General features: G+C 41.4%; 1 protein-coding gene across 1 annotated transcript in view; it reads right to left on the bottom strand.

The window, feature by feature from the left end:
- The window catches only part of SORCS3 (sortilin related VPS10 domain containing receptor 3), a 304,653-nt gene that overhangs the window by 106,212 nt on the left and 179,658 nt on the right, over positions 1–18,783 (bottom strand). The window contains exon 6 of the mRNA XM_085308282.1: positions 7,442–7,515. Coding sequence (XP_085164408.1) covers positions 7,442–7,515 — 74 coding nt within the window. The remainder of the gene's footprint in view (positions 1–7,441; positions 7,516–18,783) is intronic.

The following is an 18,783-nucleotide window of genomic DNA, read 5'->3' as shown; positions in this document are numbered from 1 at the left end:
TGTATGGTGAACATGAAATTAACCACAGCCACCTATTGAACATGCAAGTTCTAAGTGAGAGGTATAAAACAGCTCTGGAGGATTTTGCAGAGACCGATACTGAAGGATTTTTCTTTTCCTGGAATCATTTAGTATTTTATACTCTTAGATATCCATGAAATCCATCACAAGGTCCATGCAATAACCTTGAGCAATCTATATTGGAAGAGCAGTAAGAAGAGATTAAGTATAGGAAAAACATGTTCACGGACAAAAGCAGAATATAAAACTTAAAAATGTTTCTCAAAACTTGCAAGTCACTGTCATAGGCTACTTAATCATAGGCAGGGAGAATACTTTGTGAATGTACTGAACATCTAATTTACAGATTAGGGACCCACATCTGCTTTGCATCACAAAAGGCAGAGATGTGAATTAGAGTCAGGACCTCTCTATGTCAGCTTTATGTGGACATTTTGTTTCAGACTGGAGTCATTTCATACAGACTCCTTTAATTTAAAAAGCTCATATATTGTAGAATGAAATCGTATTTCAGATTGAAAAGTCACTCTAAAAACCATCATAAAAGTTTCAACCACTTTGAGCTTTTCCTTTGTTCAACTGTTTGAGAGAAATATTTTGGTAATATTGACATGAATTCATAAAATACTTTTACTGATCTGCAGCTTTTTCAACSAAAATAAACACTATTTCAGTCAGTAAAAAGTATCCAACTCTATATCCAGGTTCTATTCCTATCTCTGCTACTGAGTTACTATGTAATCACAAGCTAGTGAGCCAGGACCTAATATTTGGAAACTGTAAATATCTATAATACCAACAGCATGAACTGTAGGCACACAAACTGAAAAGTAAATCCCTAATCTCACAGTTGCCCCATTTGCCCACATTTTAAATGAAAAGTACAATAAAATTTCTTTTACTATTGACATGGTGCTGTGATTCTTAATTAAATAATGTGTGCTTAAAAGGAAGTTTCTCAACATATGCCAAGACCTCTTGAAAAGGTCTCCTCTCTCCTGAACCCTCACTACCAAACCTGAGCCCAGAATCCCTGACTGAATTTTAAAATTTTAGTCTCTACCTAAATAATTCAGTCCATGGTCATGGTGGTTTGAAATAACATATTCCGGATTTACATTAGCATTAGTCGCTAGTAGAAGCCTTTCCCAAGTGTTCTCACYCACAGGGCACGTGAGCCAAGTCCCCTAACATAGGAGAAAAAGTCACTAGCCCATGGGAGCCTGCAGTAGCACCTTCTGTTAAATTCCCGCTCAGTTCTCCAGGTATTGTCTAAATGAGTAGCCACCGGATATATGCCTTGATGGTGCCAACGTGGTGTTATCCCTGGTTGCTGAGCTGGAATTTTATCCAAAGCTCCAAGTATGGTATTGTTTTAATTCTGAAAAACKTGAATGCAGGATTACTTAATAGTCAATTTGACATTTACAAAACTATGTTTTCTTAACACTAAAATTGGCTGTAAAAACTCAAGCAATGTTTCCCCAGCACTATGCAATGACACCATCTGGTAGTTAATGATTAGTAGGATTTATAGAAGAGAGAGGCACATATTTGAATAACCATTTCACTGCTGGCAAACGAGTAAAGCTAACCTGAGCTGTATCCAAAGGTCACTTTTGGAACCACTGCTAAGACAGTCCACAAGGACCTGAATTGGCACTGGGATTAAGAAATATCAGTTCTGCCACAGAGATGAGGAAATAAAAACTTAGACACAAACTTCTGCTCATTTGCAGATCTCAGCCCTGATCATGACCTTTAGGAAAGCTGAGGTAAGCCCCCTTGTCTATCCCTACAACATTCTCAGATATCCAAACCAGTCTCTGCTACAGTCTTCATGAAATTCAAGCTGAAAAGACACGGAAAAACACTGGCTACCTTTATCCTTGTTTGTATTTGAAACAATAACAAGGAGGACTGAAAACCCTGCCCTCAAGAGAAAAAATTTGCTGCTTCATGTCTCAGACAACTGTGACAGATAACCCTGAACTCCAAAGTATGGACTGTGTGGAAGCTCTTCCCTTCTCCCATTTTAATCCCGAGAGTTCAAAATGATCGAGCCTAGCATACACGGATACCAAAACTACTAGATATCTGCKCGGTTGTCACAGAAAGAGGAAAAACAAAACTCTGGAGAGATTCAGTGAAGGAATCAGCAGTGCATTTAAGAACTGCTTGTTACACCAGATTTTTCTTGTTCCCTGATACAAACATTGCTTCTTAAAGCCARGTTAGTGCATGTCCTATTTTCCTCCTCCCATTGTCTCTCCCCTCCTGCCTTCCTCGTGTTTTCCAGCCAGCTCTTACATAATTGGTTTATGTTTCAGCGTCTTTTACAGATCAGGCTCCTATTGGGCACTGGCCTCCTCAGTGCTCCAAATTTCCCCGTACCTTTCAGAAATGCTGTGCAGATTTCTCCCTCCCTCCCACACAGCTGGGTTTTCCTCATTGCCCATGCTCCCAGGCTTTAACAGGATCACTCAAATTCCCAGATAGCATGTTTTTTAAAAACAGACTGGAGAGAAAAAGGCAAAATGTCTAGATGTATCAGACAAAAGAAAGGGAAAWTTGTCTCATATTCCCCAGTGTCGACGGGAGGCAGGAAAGATGAGTGGGTCTTCCAGCATCGAGCACRCTGGGCAGGCACCGAGGAAGGGGCTGCTCCAAGGAGTACGGCTCTGTCCTCCACACCGGCTGCTGATGGCTGTGTGTGCTCAGCAAATACAGGCAGGCCCTCCAGAGACAGATGGATGGGGGATGATGCTCACAGCCATTTAGCTGATTAGTCAGGAAACATAGGTCACCTTGTGGAACTCCCCATTTTAAAGAATTAAGCAGCAAGACAACGAAAGGACTTTATATGCCATTAAAGCATCTTTTAACTCCGTAGTACCCTTGAGTATTTTTAATCCATGCATGGAAATGCAATGATGTAGCCCCTGATATCACAGTATTTGAGTGCTTCATCCACTCCCCCCAACAAAAGAAAGAGATGCTTTCCCATCCCCGTCTTTTATAGAGGGGAGCAAGGAAATGGCAAATTAAGTGAGCTACCCAAGATGGCATGAGAAAGCCGTGGTCCAGCAAAGCACTCAGTGAGACAGAATGAACGTACTATTAACCAAACTGTCCTCCCCACATGCTTTGTCTTGTTGTCCTACTACAGGGAAGGGCAAATGTAGCAAAGCAACTTAAGGACAATTCAAGTCCTTTGAGTTCTTATCTGAACAGAGATAGGATTAGTCAGCACAGGACAAATCGTCTGTTTCACAAACAAGGAAACTTCTCCAGCATTTCTACAGTACAAAATATGGACTGTATTTTTTATATCCCTCCACATGTCAGCACAGGTGCCTAAGTTACAGTTCAAGAAAATGAACAGAGCTCAGGGGGAGTTGCAAAAATGTGTTTTAAAAGAAAAGAACATTGAGTAGGTCTTTAACTGAAAATAGCATGGGTGCAAAGTTTATTTGAGTCATTTCATACAGACTGGGAATTTCTGTTTCACATTAGCTCTACCTCCTATTTCCAGCCTTAGAGGATCCAAAGTTATCAAAATCTCTGAGGACAAGGCACGTGGGAACCAAATTTGGATGCCTGTACTCACAGTAAGTAACACATTCTGTTCAAGCTCTGCCACTGCCATCGGTGGGAGTAGCTAACGTATGAATCACTACTACAGAAGTAGAGATCTCAAATCCTAGTTTTTATAACTACAAGTGGCCCAGACATGAATCTCATGCACAAGATATGAGCTGGCTGTGGGAACTGGTGAGAGATGTTCCACAGACAGTTACATGTAACGTCCATATGGGGTGAGGAGACAAGAAGTACAGCTCACTTTCTAGCATCAAAATGTGGTACCAAAGAAAAGAATTGAAGAACCATGGCACAAAGTCACACATCAGGACTATAGCCTGGGGCTTCATTTTTGACCAGTAAGAGAGCACTGCAGAAGCAGCCTTCCAGAGCACCTACAGCAAAATGCACAGGGTGAACTTTTTATCTGTAAGCACCCGAGAGGTCTTGCTCATTCTGCTGAGTGAAAATTCACATTGCAATCTTGCCACCTCTGATGCAATCATAATTTCCTCCTGGTCTTAAAATCTCTGTAAGCGAGTTCTCCCAGCCTTTGGAAAGGTATAATTATTTGGAAAGGTCTCCGAGAGAAAAATAAGACCTCTCCCTGTCAGGCTGACTGATCCCATGAACCAGCTGAAGATTACAGTCTTTACAAACCTGTCCCCAGCAGCCTGAGAGATGAAAGTCATGTTTTGAAGGAAAAAACATTAGATGAAGGCTGCCCCAGATAATGCCAGCTGCATTCAAATCAGATGAGGACTGATCCATTTGATGGCAAGGGTTCAGCTGAGCCTACCAATAAACAGTGCAGAGCRGCACAAACGAGCAGCTCACCTCTGATTTTGGCATCACCCTGTTGCTATTATTTCCTCACAAGTTTTAATCAACAGGCAACACAGTATTGATAACGTAGTATTTTATAGCTGATCGACTCCACAGTGTAGTGGTTCATGTCCTTCTGAAACTTAGGACTGTATCCACCTTCTCCCTATTCTATAGTCTAATAAAAATAATCAAACTCCCAAGGCTAAATTGTTCTCCTTTCACTTCTTTTTCTGTACATATCTTGCAGGCCAGAGCTTGTAAGACATCACAATTTGCAGCTTTAGAAAGAAAGGAAAAAGGAAAGAGATCAGAGAGCTAAGGGGAGTTGTTATGTTTCAAAGTTTCAACATCTCTGAGCCCTGCACTACAAATTGGTTCAAATTTCTCTCACTCCGGTAACAATCTAATTCACTCTCTTGGAAAGTTTATTGTCAGTGGGATTCTGCTGGTTCTGAGTAGAATAAAGATTTCTAGGTCTATGTCATATGAGCTGTAACTGCAGAAGTCTTTAGCATTTTTTAAGAGAAAGGGCACTTAAAAGAGAGGATTTATACAATGCAATGTTAKAAAGGAACGTTCAAACTACAGAGCCAAGGGACTGTATGAAAAAATCAGGTAGACTGGAACACTATCTCCAGGTTTAGGTGTCAAATGGTCTGAGATAAGCAGGTAACTTCCATCAATCATTATTACATTAAATTAGGAAAAAAATAACAAACAAACAAACWACCTCCTTTAGAAAGACAGTCAGTTTTGTTCTCACGTCAGCTAAGCCTTTAAGCATTCTTCTCCAAGAAAATCACCCTTCTAAGCAAGCTCAGCTATGCTCTTTGTAATGTTGGGTACGACTGTCTCATAGGACCAGCTATTGTATGTAGACACAGAAGGAGGCACTCAGAGTGTCTACGCTCATCTTTCTCATGAGTGTTCTTACACTCACATGTCCTGGCTTGTGTTACAGGATATCGAAGAAATTCTTAAACATATAAACAAGCCCATTTAACACAACTACTGTGGCACTAGAAAAAGGCAAGGGCAGCTACTCAGTAAAAGGGAGAGATATCAAATGAGTCATTTTTATAAACCAATCCTTCGATAATTCCTAGAGGGCAAAGAGAGCCCTCCCTTTTCATTTCACCAAGAGGCAATGGGCAGAAACTGAAGCACAGGCAGTTCCGCCTGAACGTGAGGGGGAATTTCTTCCCTGTGAGAGTGACGGAGCACTGGAACAGSTTGCCCAGAGAGGTTGTGGAGTCTCCTCCTCTGAAGATCTTCAAGGCCTTCCCAGATGCAACCCTGTCTAACATGCTCTAGGTGACCCTGCTGAGCAGGGAGGTTGGACTAGATGATCTCCAGAGGTCYCTTCCAACCTTACTGATTCTATGATTCTATGAAGAGTGTTTTGTCAAGGAAATTGTGAAGCTGATTAGAGAGATGAAAAAGCTGTTTCCCTCTCCCCTTTCCCCTCCCTTTCATTGAACATGATATTTTACTGCAATGCATGTGTAAAAAATGATAGATATGGCTGACAGGACTCAGTACGAATGGTGAAATCAAAAGATTTTTGATAGCTGGATCACCCAACCAGCCGTCACCAGAACCTGGAAAATACAATCACCTTTCCTTCACTGTGGAAATATGAAATTGTGACATGGTCAGAAAAGGGTCTAAATTTCTGATACATTTTGCAGGTCTATGTGACTTAGGAGCTCAATAGTTTCCTTTCAAAAGGACTAGATGCTCAAATCTTTTTTTTTTCACTTTCTGAAATGCACAGATGCATTGAGGGAAATTTTCARAGTTGGTGCCAAAAAGCCATGTTATAAATGTGGCAGTTTAAAGCTGATTAGAGAGATTTGCAAAAGGACTCAGACTATCCGAAAATCCTTTGAGGTGTCTATCTCCATTGAAAGSTGTGGAATTATCATTGCATATCCAATCTGTAGGTTTCTGGGGCCCAGATTCAGGAACTTCTTAATGACACACAAGATTTCCATGCGAAATTGACTCTAAAGTATCAATGTCATGCTTTGCAAATAGGACTCAAATTTTAAATCATCTGTTTTATCTTTGACCCTTCAAAATAAAGGTCTCTAGTTCCTTAACATTATCATCCTTATTTGACCTTAAGGGCTAGGCATTTCTTTAATTATACACAGATGCTATAAAACAGCACTCCTTCACAGTCACACAACCCCATCATCTGGCACACAGTRCAATTCTGAGACCTCGATTCAAGTCCCAAGTCCTAGATTCAACTACAGAAGAACAGTGCTGGGTTTTCTTTCTTTCTTTCTCTCTTTAAAGTCAATTCTTGGGCCTTCACATGGTAGAGAGAAGTTTGGAAAAGCAGCACCTGAAATGGATAGGCCTGGAGACAGAATATCATTTGTTTAATCTTCTGCTTTTAAGACAGTCTCCCAATTTTGGAGTCTGACACTTGGGAGAAGAAAGGAGGATAGCCACAAAGCAGATTTTTAGCAAACAGTATGTGCATCCTGGGATCTTAACAGAAGGAAACTGGCTCCTCAGAGGGTGATTCAAAACTGGAGTCTGAGTCATCCTTTCTCCCCACAGGGCTGCATAAGGGGACTGTTTGGAGTGGCTGGCTCTGCATTAAGACTGTATTATAGGCTAAATTAACTCTCTAAAGGATTGAAAAATAAGAAGTCTAACGATTGTAGCTTTTCCACTGAAGCACTAGGGCAGTTTTTCAGTGTTATTCTAACTAACACTATAACTAATGGTGAAGCAAGAGTTCTGTAATTATCAAAAGATTTGCAGTTACCTACACAAGACACCACTGGTATCAGACAAGACACGCAACATGGAGACATCCAGCTATAGGGCTGTAAGATACGTATTATGAACTGAGCAATTGACACTGATTAGGACTAAAATCAAGGGAATATTTAGTGCCCAGGTAAAACAATTCATCCTTTGAAGGTTAGATGCCCTTCTCCCCTCACTGAACTGCCCAAAGCAAGCAGAGCCAGAGCGCATGACTTACCAGTAAAACCTGTTTGGAGTGACGCGCTCATGCATGAGCTGCCATTTTCTTCCAAAGTCCATGGAGCTGTACAGCTGAAAGACAGAAAGAGAGGGAGAATAAATTTTGAGGAAGAAGAAGAAAAAGGGTTGTTGCTCCATTCAAGAGTAAAATCAGCTCCACGAGCAGGAATGGACTGTCCTGCACAGTTTTCTATCAGCCTCACTGCTGGAGAAGGTTAATAAGGCAATCTCCTCTCACATTTAACCCAGACTGAAACTACCAAAGCTCAAAAGCAGAGTGGTGTTTCCAAAACCTTTTCACACATTTCTGTGCTTCCTGATTTCATCTGTCAACACATTCACTTCTGCTGCCATATGACAAAGCTGGCGGCTCCCCTGGCTTTTTCAGCCCAACAGGAAGCTCGTGATTGATGGCACATAAATTCCTAACATCAAATGAGATGAAAGGCAAATCAGATTAGTTAGACCGACTATGATGTGGTAGATAGTGACTCTATACTCAAGGTCATATTGTGATTCCTTTTTAGGGTGAGGATTACATCTCTGTTCTGTGTGGAAAAGAAAAGGAAATTGTTCCTAATTTACAACTCCTATGTTCAGAACAAGGTCGACATTTTGAGATAAGCTAGAAATCAATCTACTCAGCAGTTATATGTTCAAGACAGTGAAATGACTCTTCTTAAAAAGCAAATTTTCAATCTAATGCTCATTTTGTGTCTTCCTGGCTAACAAATGGTACGGTTGTAATGTAACCAAACTTCCATGCAACTCCAGACTAAGTCTCAGGCATAGGCTTTTTATATATGCTCTGCTTAATATCACATACAACATAATTCTCCATAAAGCTAGTTTATCACCACAATGCACTCACTCATAATCAAATCATACGTAAGTGCCTTTCCTCCAAGTTTGAGCAATTTTGTTTTTCAGAAATAACATTCACTTTGAGAAACAGCCTCTCTGCTTTACAACTAGATCATAAGTAAATAAATAAAAGGCAGTATTTTGAACAGGATTTCTAATAAATTTCATCTAAAATMAATTCTAGCTTAATAAATGAGGGTTGACTGCATGCTAAAAAGGTAGACAACAGTGCCAAGAAACTTGCATGTTTGTAATATCCAAACTAATACCTTAATGTGAAAACAATAGCATGTAAGCAAGGGTTGTGTATTTGATTTTGAGTATCTGAATTTATGAACTGGGGACAGGTTAGATTAGAACTTCAGATGAGAAGGGTTCACAACCTAGTGATACGTACTATGGAAGAGCTGTGATGGATACCTACGTGTAGGTGGAACGATAAGCTGCATGTGCTTGCACTGAATRTTACAGTTTCTTTAATGGGTAATGTCTTTGGCCACAGAGATCCAGCAGGCAGACCAGAGCCTGCCCATAGAACAATTCTATCAACAGAGGTGGTGCAGTGCTGTTTGAGCAGTGTCTGAAGCCTGAGGCAGCTGATTAATTCTTACTGTGTTTGCACTCACCTCTGCAATCAAACCTCTGCACTGTATACCTAGCAAAAGCGAAGTCAAAAACTAAAGTTCAGACCCTATCAAATTTCTGGTGCAACTGGGTTGTGCAAAGACAAAAGAATTAGCCCATCGTATTTCTGCCAATGTGAAGTCCTATTTCTACTGCTGACAATTTGAGCTGCCAGCAAATAAAGCACATCAGGGCAAAACAGATGGAAGCAGGTGTCTTCTAATCTTCATGTCAGGATGGGCTGCACTTCCCTAGGCTTCACTTCAACCAATATAGGTAGGCTTGTGGTAAGAATTATTAGGTAAGACTTTCTGCCCTGTGTTCTTCAGGAAAGCAGATATGATCCGAGTAGTCCTATATAGCCTTATTTCTTTGACTCTGTCACTAGATGAGATACAGCACCAAATAACTATACGTTACCTGGACCTCCTCTGCTTTTTCTGGTCACTTATCACAGTGATAAGTCTAAGACAGACAGTAGGGAAACCTCTGCCCAAAAAAGAATTCTCAGTAGATAAAAAGTAAAGCATCACTTTTTTAATTAAAGAAGCTAGGAAAAGAAAACTCTTTATAAAAATTCTASGACTGGTTTACGAAGCCAGTATCAATATTAAGAAAATTACCTTCTGAGAGAACATCCTGATTAAGGAAAAWTTTAAAAACTATTAATTGAAACTCCATGGTCCAGAAGTCAAAACTCTGCAGTACTACAGCTCTGCCTTAACATTAGCACAGTGCCTGGCAGCARCATTCCTTAGGGCCACCTAATGTGGTTTTACACACGTAGGGACCTCAGTGCACGGACTGAGTCCATCAGACAATTTGGCAACCCCTCCCTTTTCCTGACTGCCTGTACAGCTYGCAGACCAAGCCACGGTGCTGTACGAATCACCAGCTCCAGGCAACGTAGCTTCAGTTAACTCCCATTTACAAGCAAGTGGATCTGGCATCCTTATTGTATTTTGGAACAGAYTACCCATTCTCACCATGAGAGCAAAAGGATTAGCAAAAGACAACCATTTTCTTAGATTCACTGTTATCTTTTGCCCCTAGCATTTCTTTTCCTGTTGTRTCTCCACAACAGCGATAGCTGCAGACAGCACAGTCACAAGAAGCACAATCTCTTTCCAGCTACTCATCTACCCCACAGTGTCTCACTCAAGGAACACCCTTCTCTCTATCAAGTTAAGAACCAGAGCTCAGCTGCCAAGTACTGCTTTTTTTCCCTTCTTTTTATTAGATTTCAGGCTGACTGATGGTAGAAGAATTAAATTGAACTCGCAGCCTTTAGGTGAATCCAGATAAAGAGATAAGGGGAATAYTATTCATTTGAAGAACTCTTATTTATTCATTCACCTACTTATTCTAGGCATCTACTTTGAATTTTAAACAGAAGTAAAATGATTAAGTTTTGAAGCTGTGTGACAGACCAAGCTGCCTACAGCCCTCTTGGCCTTGTTCACTTGTATACTATTATTTACAAATGCAAATGTAAAGGTTAATGTTGAATTACTAAATAAAGCACACAATAAAGACCTTTTGTAGGCATAACATTGATCATATATATATCTATCTTCTGTTCACCTCCCCTCTCCTACTATAAGGTGCTTTTTAGAGGAGACAACAAATCTAGTGGCAAGTACAGCAGATTTCAATAGAGATTAATTTGCCCTGAGGTTGAATACCCACTGATGTAAGGAAATGAGGTTTGTTCAGTGCCAAGATTTTCCTTTTTCAGAGCTCTGCCCTGCCTCTATAGAGACAAATAATCTTTGGCATTTCTACCTCCCGAAGCACTCCAATACATTGGCTCACATGATGGATGGATTTCAGAGTACCATGAGGGTGCACCATTAGGGTATGCCCTTTTTGCACATCCTGTGTGTCATTTGAGCTGTTCYGATAAATGGAAAATTAACCCCATTATGGGCCATAATATTTGTCTAGGTTGGTCCTCAGCGAAAGTTCATTCTCATGACTTGAAACAGCTGAAGAGTGGCACACAGAGGACTTGACTATGCAACAGTCCAGGAATCCAGAACGCAAGAATAAAGTTCTGACTCTGAGGCAAGGGTGACAAAATTCAGTTTTTAACATGCAAACAAACTCAGCATCCCACAGCTACCACACAGGCACCTCAGTGAACACAGCCACTGCACTCAGCCAGTCCCAGCAGCTGCTGACTACCTCTGAACAGCCACATTCCAGCAGTATCCTGAAGGCTGAGGTGCTTTAGAGAACAGGCATTGATGTTCAAATTCCCTTTCGAGCCCATCTAAATGATGTTTATAAATCTCATCTCCCCTTGCAGCAGGCAACAGGCAGGATTTTCTTAGGAATGACCTAGAGTTCCTGCTTGCTCACAGTCAGGCATATGACGTTGCTCCAGGGCAGATGCCATTCAGGAAGGTGATGGGGCCAGCACTGCATGTCAARTACACACACATTTTAATGCACTTCAGGCATGACAGAGCACCTGAGGTATTATCCTGAAAGCCTGGTCAGCCTAGCACAGGGTCCAAGRGCAACCTTGCTTTCGTTTCATTCAGTCTGGTATTGAAGTCACCCCAGTTCAGCAGTGCCAGCACAGCCCTGAGAAAGATGAAATCTAATGGGCGCTGAGTACTGTGGTACACCTAGCCACATTCAGGAGTCTAGCTAGAGCTGAAGTTTAAAAATCAATAAATAAATAAATAAATAAAGATAGGATGCTGCAAATGTTCCTCCAAAAAGCAGCATGCTGCTCCGCACTCAAGAGCTGTAATCCCAAACATCACATCCACTGACGCAGTCCTGCGTTTAACCACAAGCACACAACCTGGTGGGGAGCGACCCTGGGAGCCTAAGTGACATACAGCTTGACTTTACCACAGACTAGAGCCTGAGCTCATTCTCGCCTTGCCCAGCACGATTCTGAATCACAAGAAAGAATATCGCTTCTTCAAACTCTAAAAGCACCTAGAATATTTTTCCTAATATTAGTAACGTTTGTGAATGATAAAAAGCAAGACCCTCAAGAAGAAGGCTTTATCCCTGATGTCACGCTCCATGCCAGGAACAGAGGCAACACAYGAGAAACACTGTGATAATTACAGGGCTGAAACGTAAGGTGTTACACACACACACACACACACACACACACACACACACAAACAACGCCGTGGACAAAAAATGCCTCTGTGCTGATGCAGATCTCCAGGGCAAGCTCTCAGGCAACACTCTGCATGCTTGGATGATCTCGTCTGGGGCTAGGATCATCTGCTTTGGATGTTTGTATATTTTCCCAGTAGGATCTGGCAAAAAAAATATAAAAAGCTGATTTTGCTCAAGTAGTCCAGCTTCTCAGAACTGGATCAGCAGGAGACACTGGCCTGTTTAAATTCCACCTACCCATACAGGGGAAAAGAATGAACAATAAGGGAAAAACCTGGACCTGGACCCAATAGGAAGGAATCGAATACCCTAGTGTTACTCTGAGCTGGTCAACAGGACTCATTTATGGGCCAGAAGGAAACAGGCACTTCTAAAAAACAATTCCCATACTAAGATATACTTCTGAAATTGCTTATTGCTCATACCCTAGAAGGCCCCACTTCTTTCCACAGATACAAAAAGAAGTTCAAAGTGGCTAGTTCAGAGGGAGATGACCTTTGTGGGRAGGCAAGGTAGGTGATTTAGGTGAGCTGAATTTCACATTAGGTTTCTCATGTTGACCTGCACATTCTTTACGTGGKAAGCAGGTAGAAGACTGCTTCAGGAGTCACAGCAAGGAGCTACGGAAGAGCCAAGCATCCAATAGCCTGAGTACACTTTACCACAGCAAGCAGCATGCTGAAAATGTTATGTACAGATAGACAACCAACAGACAACAGACTGAAGAAATYCAGAGAGCTATGGTATTTGTAGACTTTCTCGTGCAAACATAGAATAATTAGAGCATGATGAGCATATATAGAAAACTCTATTTCCAGATAAAATCAAATGTTCTTTGTTTCTATAAAATCAGTGTTACTGGTCTGGCCTGGGCAAACATCTGGAGAGAATCTCTGTAGTTTTCTGACCGCCTGCCAACCCTGGAGTGCAATTGGCTCTTGCAAATAATGCTGTYAGATAAAGCGAATAAGAACAGCTGGACTATATGCACTTAAAGGAACAATTCATTTATTACACACAAAATTAGACTTCCCCCCAGACAATACAACCAGCTGACGATGGAAAGATGCATTCATGTTAATCCGGCAGGGTGAGAGCTGGCACAGTGGTAATTACTGGGCAGCAGCTGACACATGGTAACATGATGGAAGAGGAGGGGCAGACAAGCCAGGCCTGCCGTGACCTCCGAAGTACACGATCCCGAGCAGTTGCTTGGATTGCTTACAYGAAAAAATGGCTCTGATCCCAGAATAACACAAAAGCAAACTAACATCTCCTCAGCCAGAGCTGGTGGGAAAAATTTACAAGATGGGGAGGGGGGAGGGGAGAGTGGGGGTCTGCCAAAAATTCAAATTGGGACAGAAGAAAAAAAAATAGGTTAATATTTTCTGTAGGAAATCAGACTGCACGCAAGGGATCTGCRAAGAGTAACTCAGAAAAACAAGTTTACTGCAGGTTCTTAAATTCTCTTTCCAGTGGGAAAAAGACCACATTATTAGAAAAATATCAGAAGCTCAGAAACTGAAAAAAAATGTAAACCACTCAGAAAACTCTGTCTTTTCTCTATACTTCTGTGTTAAGGACGAAATTACAAAAGAGGAACAGGACATCACTAATACATCAGAAAGTTCATTCCTGGAAGGAAAATGAACTTTCTAGAGGAACAAACTTACAAATACTTTCCAACCTTGAGAACAGAGAATAAAGAAGCTGATAACTACCATAGATGACCCATCATGTGGCGAAAGGGAGCTGTACACAGTAAATTCAAACTACAATGAAAATGATTCAGGAGATGTCAACACCAAGCTTTTCTAAGGGCAGACTGAGCAGCTAGATACTGCAGGAGAACTATTTTGCAATATCTTGGAACTATATTCTGTATTGAATAGATGAATGATCCCCACTTCATCTGCTGCAAAGACAGATCCTATTTTCCACAACTAAAATTAGACATAGAAAGGGTTTTATAAGGTCGCCCATATTTAAAAAAAATACTAAAGTAAATAAATAAGTAAAAGAGTCTATAGTGCAGGAGATAACTGTGCTCCAGCAAGTAAAAAGGTATGAGAAATAATTGCATTTCTCCCTGTTATTTCTTTCATTTGACTCTAAAATGACCCATTCTCACACTCTGCCACTGTGAGATGCTCCTGACAATCAGATTTATCTAGTCACCATGTTCCCCACTTGCTGAAATTACTGAAGAAATTCCCAGTTGTCGAAGTAGTCTTTCTTTTTTTGTTTTGGGATTTCATCATTTGAACTGCTAAAGGTCCTTCCTTCAGCTCCAGATGAATCATTGTGACACTAACTCCCTCTCTATTACTACTCATTCATGCCAAAAAATCCAAAAAAAAAAATAATGTATAGGATAATAAAGTTCTCAATAGCCAAGACTGGTCCAGAGATTTCCATCCAGGACTGACAACATATGATCCACTTCTCCATACTCATTTTTCCATTTGATTTTCCCCCCCTCTCATGGCCCTACAAGCTAAACTCACCCRTGCAACCATTCTGCAGCCAGCAGCTGCAGTTCCTTTAGGAGCAGAGCTGGTTGGAAAACCTCACAGGAGCAGAATATCAAATAAATAAATAAAGAGAGAAGAAAGAAGAACTGGATGAGAAGAAAGACTAGGTAGATGTGGTATAGTCATAAAGACAGCTGCTGGTACTACAGAAACACGTCCTACTTCCAAATCATAGTTTGCATCTTATCCTCCCCTCCCACACTTCATGCATTCCTTTCTGAAAGCAGCTGGATCCCTCTCCCAGCACCAGCACAGCATTTAAGCTGCTGGACCCATACAGCTCTGTTTCTCAGGTCCTCCTGTGAAGCAGAACATGTTACTTGCAGCACACCAGGGACAGGTCTTATGTCTAATTTAAGCCTCAGTAGGGTAACTGAAGTCAGCTCAGGAACAGCACTCTCCATAAAAGAGGCTCTCCTTAACACAGTACGATAGACTGCATTTAAGGATGACAAGCAACTCACAAGCAATGATACCATCTGCACTTGTTCCTTCCAGCTTCTTCCAGGAAAATATCTGTCCTTGCCACCCTGCTTTGCTGAGGCTCCAGAAGAGCCAAAATCTGAAGGTGTGAATGCTTCCGGACTGTTAGAAAGTGAAAAGGAGAACTCTTAGCTGTCTTCTCTTGCCACAGGCTGCTGTAAATCACATCTCAGGTCCTTATTCCTGCACTCAAGAACCTAAAAATAAATCCCACTTGCTGAGCCAAAAGATTCTTGCAGCAGCTGGTGGAGCTGAGTTTAAGAAAAAGAAGTCTACCAGCACCCTATTTACGGGCTTTGTTTACACAGAGTTGTAAAAACTAGTAATTGTAATGAAAACAAATGGACCAGTTTATATCTCCGTTTTGATTTCTTTTCCAGGTGATTAAAGCCTGCATCAAGAGCACTCATTAGAGCTCAAGACTCCTCTCTAACATGGTACAGCCAGATTGTCTTAGATACTGAGAAAGAATGTGTCCACTGCCTGGTGCCTGCCAGAGACCTACCACAGCTGCTTATTCCCCTACAGATGTTGCACAGCAGAAACAGCACTGAGAATACACATCCCTTTGATGAGAAACTGGTCTAGGCAAATCAAAATCTACATGCATTTCCCTCATTTGTTTTATACAGAAAGACTGTATCAGAAGATAGGAGATTCTCTTCATGTTTTAAAAGCTGTTATTGGAATATTTCACATGCTGGCTGGCAAAAAAAAGGGGCTTAGGATGAAAGAAACTCAGTCTCCCACTGTTCTTATAGGAAACTGGTCAGATCTTCTGAGCAAAACTCATCCCACATCTGGTTTATAAAGAAACCAGGCAGGGTAAGGTAATGCACAGATGTTGTGTTCAAGGTTTTACTTCTCAAAAAAGTGCTTTCGCCTGATGGCTCCACTCAAAGCACTGGTGTTTGTTTAAACCTAACACTCAGAACAAGACTTGCCTCTTTCTATTTCTCTACTTCATGTCTAAGAAAAAGAGGAAATTGGATTAAGACGGTGGAAAAAAAATAATGTCCACTCAAAATCCATTGCACTTCAATTTTCTTAAGCTTATTTGGTACTGAGCATACTCAGCCAAAGATTGCCATTTCTGCTGAGAGCATAGCCTCTCTTTTGCTTTTCACCGACAGACTTGTTTGTAATGGAACAAGGGCTCCAGATACAACTGCAACAGTAGCAGTGATGTAAGTGTCACTAAAGGAGTTAAAGAATGTTTCACACCTAGGTGAAAACCAGTCTCTCTTCTCCATTTCTTCCAGCCCCAAAACTTTGGAGTCATTCTGAATTGGGAAGAAAAGCTATTTTCAGATTTTTTTTCTTGAACTGAAAATCTAAGGAAAAGAATATGTTCATTTTGGTCAGTCAAAACATAATTTCAATCATGTCTAAATAGAATAATTTTAACAATTTGCAAAAGGTACTATAAATAGAAATGACATTTTGAGGGAAAGCTAAGTTTTTTTGATGGCTTGTTTGTTCCCTTCTTCATGACATTTTAACCACTCAGAAAGAGCTCTGGAGTCCCAGGGAAGACTAAAGCTAAGCAATTTGTTGACACCAACCTGACCTTTTTCTATTGAAAGTTTGGGCTTCAGTAAGGCTATTAACGAAAGACATGAAAGAAAAAAAAAATACCCTGATCTCCAGAGCCTGAAAATGGAGAGACAAGAAAGAGAGGGAGTGAGAGCATGCAGTGCCCAGGAGCAGAGCTTCCTGCATCAGCAGTGCAGAGCAGAGTGTAATTCGACCGATCACAGTAAGGGGCACTGCTTGAGCACTAACTCCTGCTACCAGGACCTGAAGGCGCACAGGAGAAGATTTTTATTAATTTTTCTTCCACTAACAGGCCAGAAACTTCAGTTAACAGGTTCAGCCAGAGTCAGAGGCATGTTGCASGCTGCTCCTGCAGCTGCTGCTTCACTCTTTCTTTCCTTAGGATCAGCTCTTTAACAGTGGCAAAAGACTGAATCAGCTCTGATGGTTGCTGACCTTTTTCCTCCTCTGAGACAGGTCAGTCCCTGTCCCCAGCTTCTTCTCAGCTTAAACTCAGGCAGTTTCTGGCCCAAGGTCTGTGTTAAGCATTTCCTTCGGCTGCACGGATACACCCAGCAGGGCCATGCAGCACAACCACCCGCCAGGCAGCTCCGGGCCCTCTCACCCCAGCAGCAGCATCTTGTTCACTCCTGGGGAWCCCACACTGCACACTTGCAAAAGCTCCTCTTCACCCTCAATGTTTATGCTCCAAAATTTAACTATRAGAGAAATAAGATAATGGACAGCACACATCTAATGGGAAGATTTTTCGTTCACATGTGCTTTATTGTATAATGTATGTCTTTAATTACAGTGCAAGCATCTGGTTGTATTCATTGCTGGATATATTCATCGCTAATGCAGAACAACTCTTCTTGTTTGAGTGTGAGACTACAATGGGCCAAGCAGGACAGTCTCTAGCATTAGTCAGAGCGGGACATAAAGCTACAGTCACTTACTGGCTTTTCCCCTCCCTCCTGATACCATACCCATAGTCCCATAGAGGTTAACCTCCATGTTATGTGGAACAGAGTTTAATCGAAAGGATTTTTTTCAGTCTAGTGAAAGAATGAGATTTCATACCACCAAAACATCTTTCAAATTCATATAAGATTTTGCTGAGTTCTTTCTTTAGATAGAAAAAAAACCCACCAACATGGGGTTAAACAACTGAACTGTAAGGAAGTAAATTGCATTCAGAATGGCATTTTATTCTGATATGTAATTCTTTTCATATAAAAAAGTTCACATGACTTGAAAGAAATAAATATTATTTGGGCTCAAGCAGCATGCGTCATTTTAACAAAATTGAAGCCATGAATTTGGCTCCAAGTGAAACTGTACATTGTTTAACACACTCTTACTGCCTCCCTGCCCCCAAATTCATTAGCATTTTCATGGGGAAGGATGCTACTGAAGATAGTTCCTCTCAAATCCATGACCCACTACACCACACTGCAGACCGTGGGTTGAGATGCATCCATTCTCACACAAGAGAAAACATGAAGAATTTGCCCCAGCTGAGCACATATCCTCCTCAGCAACAATCCCAYGGGCCAGAAAGCAAAGCTGCTCCCACTCAGTCTTAGCCCCAAGAGAGGCAGATGTCCACTCTTCTCATACAGGTCTTGTCTCACCAGCTGAAGAGCAGCAGACTTCACACACCATAGCAACTGCAACTCTCTTCTCAGTGTAGTGCAATGCAACTCATTATTTCTTTATTCAGAGCAACCTCACAAACTGTCCACATTTTTCCACGATGCTGTATCCCCCTCAGCTTAAGGCCATGGGTTCTATAAGGGATCAACTATGCAAAGAAGTGATYATTGCAGAGCTTGTACTGTCCACTGAACACTGCTTTCCAAAGAAAGGAATCTGAACRGGACCATACTGGATTCTAGAAGCTRACAAGTAGCTCTTGCCATCTTCAGGGAAAAATGAGAAGCCTGATGCTGCCTAGYACATTATCTACAGGCACTCACAAAAACAGGGCAAACAAAGGTTCAGTTATTGGAACCAGATACTTTCCGAGGACTGAGGAAGCCTGTGGCAGGGAACTGGATACCTACAGGATGCCCCAATTAATCCTGCTCCTATCTCACCCTCCTCTGCTGTCACAGACCATATCAGTCTCTTGGCACACACA

Source organism: Rhea americana, unplaced genomic scaffold, assembly GCF_003343005.1.
Source record: "Rhea americana isolate MKP2758 unplaced genomic scaffold, rheAme1 scaffold_104, whole genome shotgun sequence".
Taxonomy (NCBI): Eukaryota; Metazoa; Chordata; class Aves; order Rheiformes; family Rheidae; genus Rhea; species Rhea americana.
This window is presented reverse-complemented; position numbering and strand designations above follow the sequence as displayed.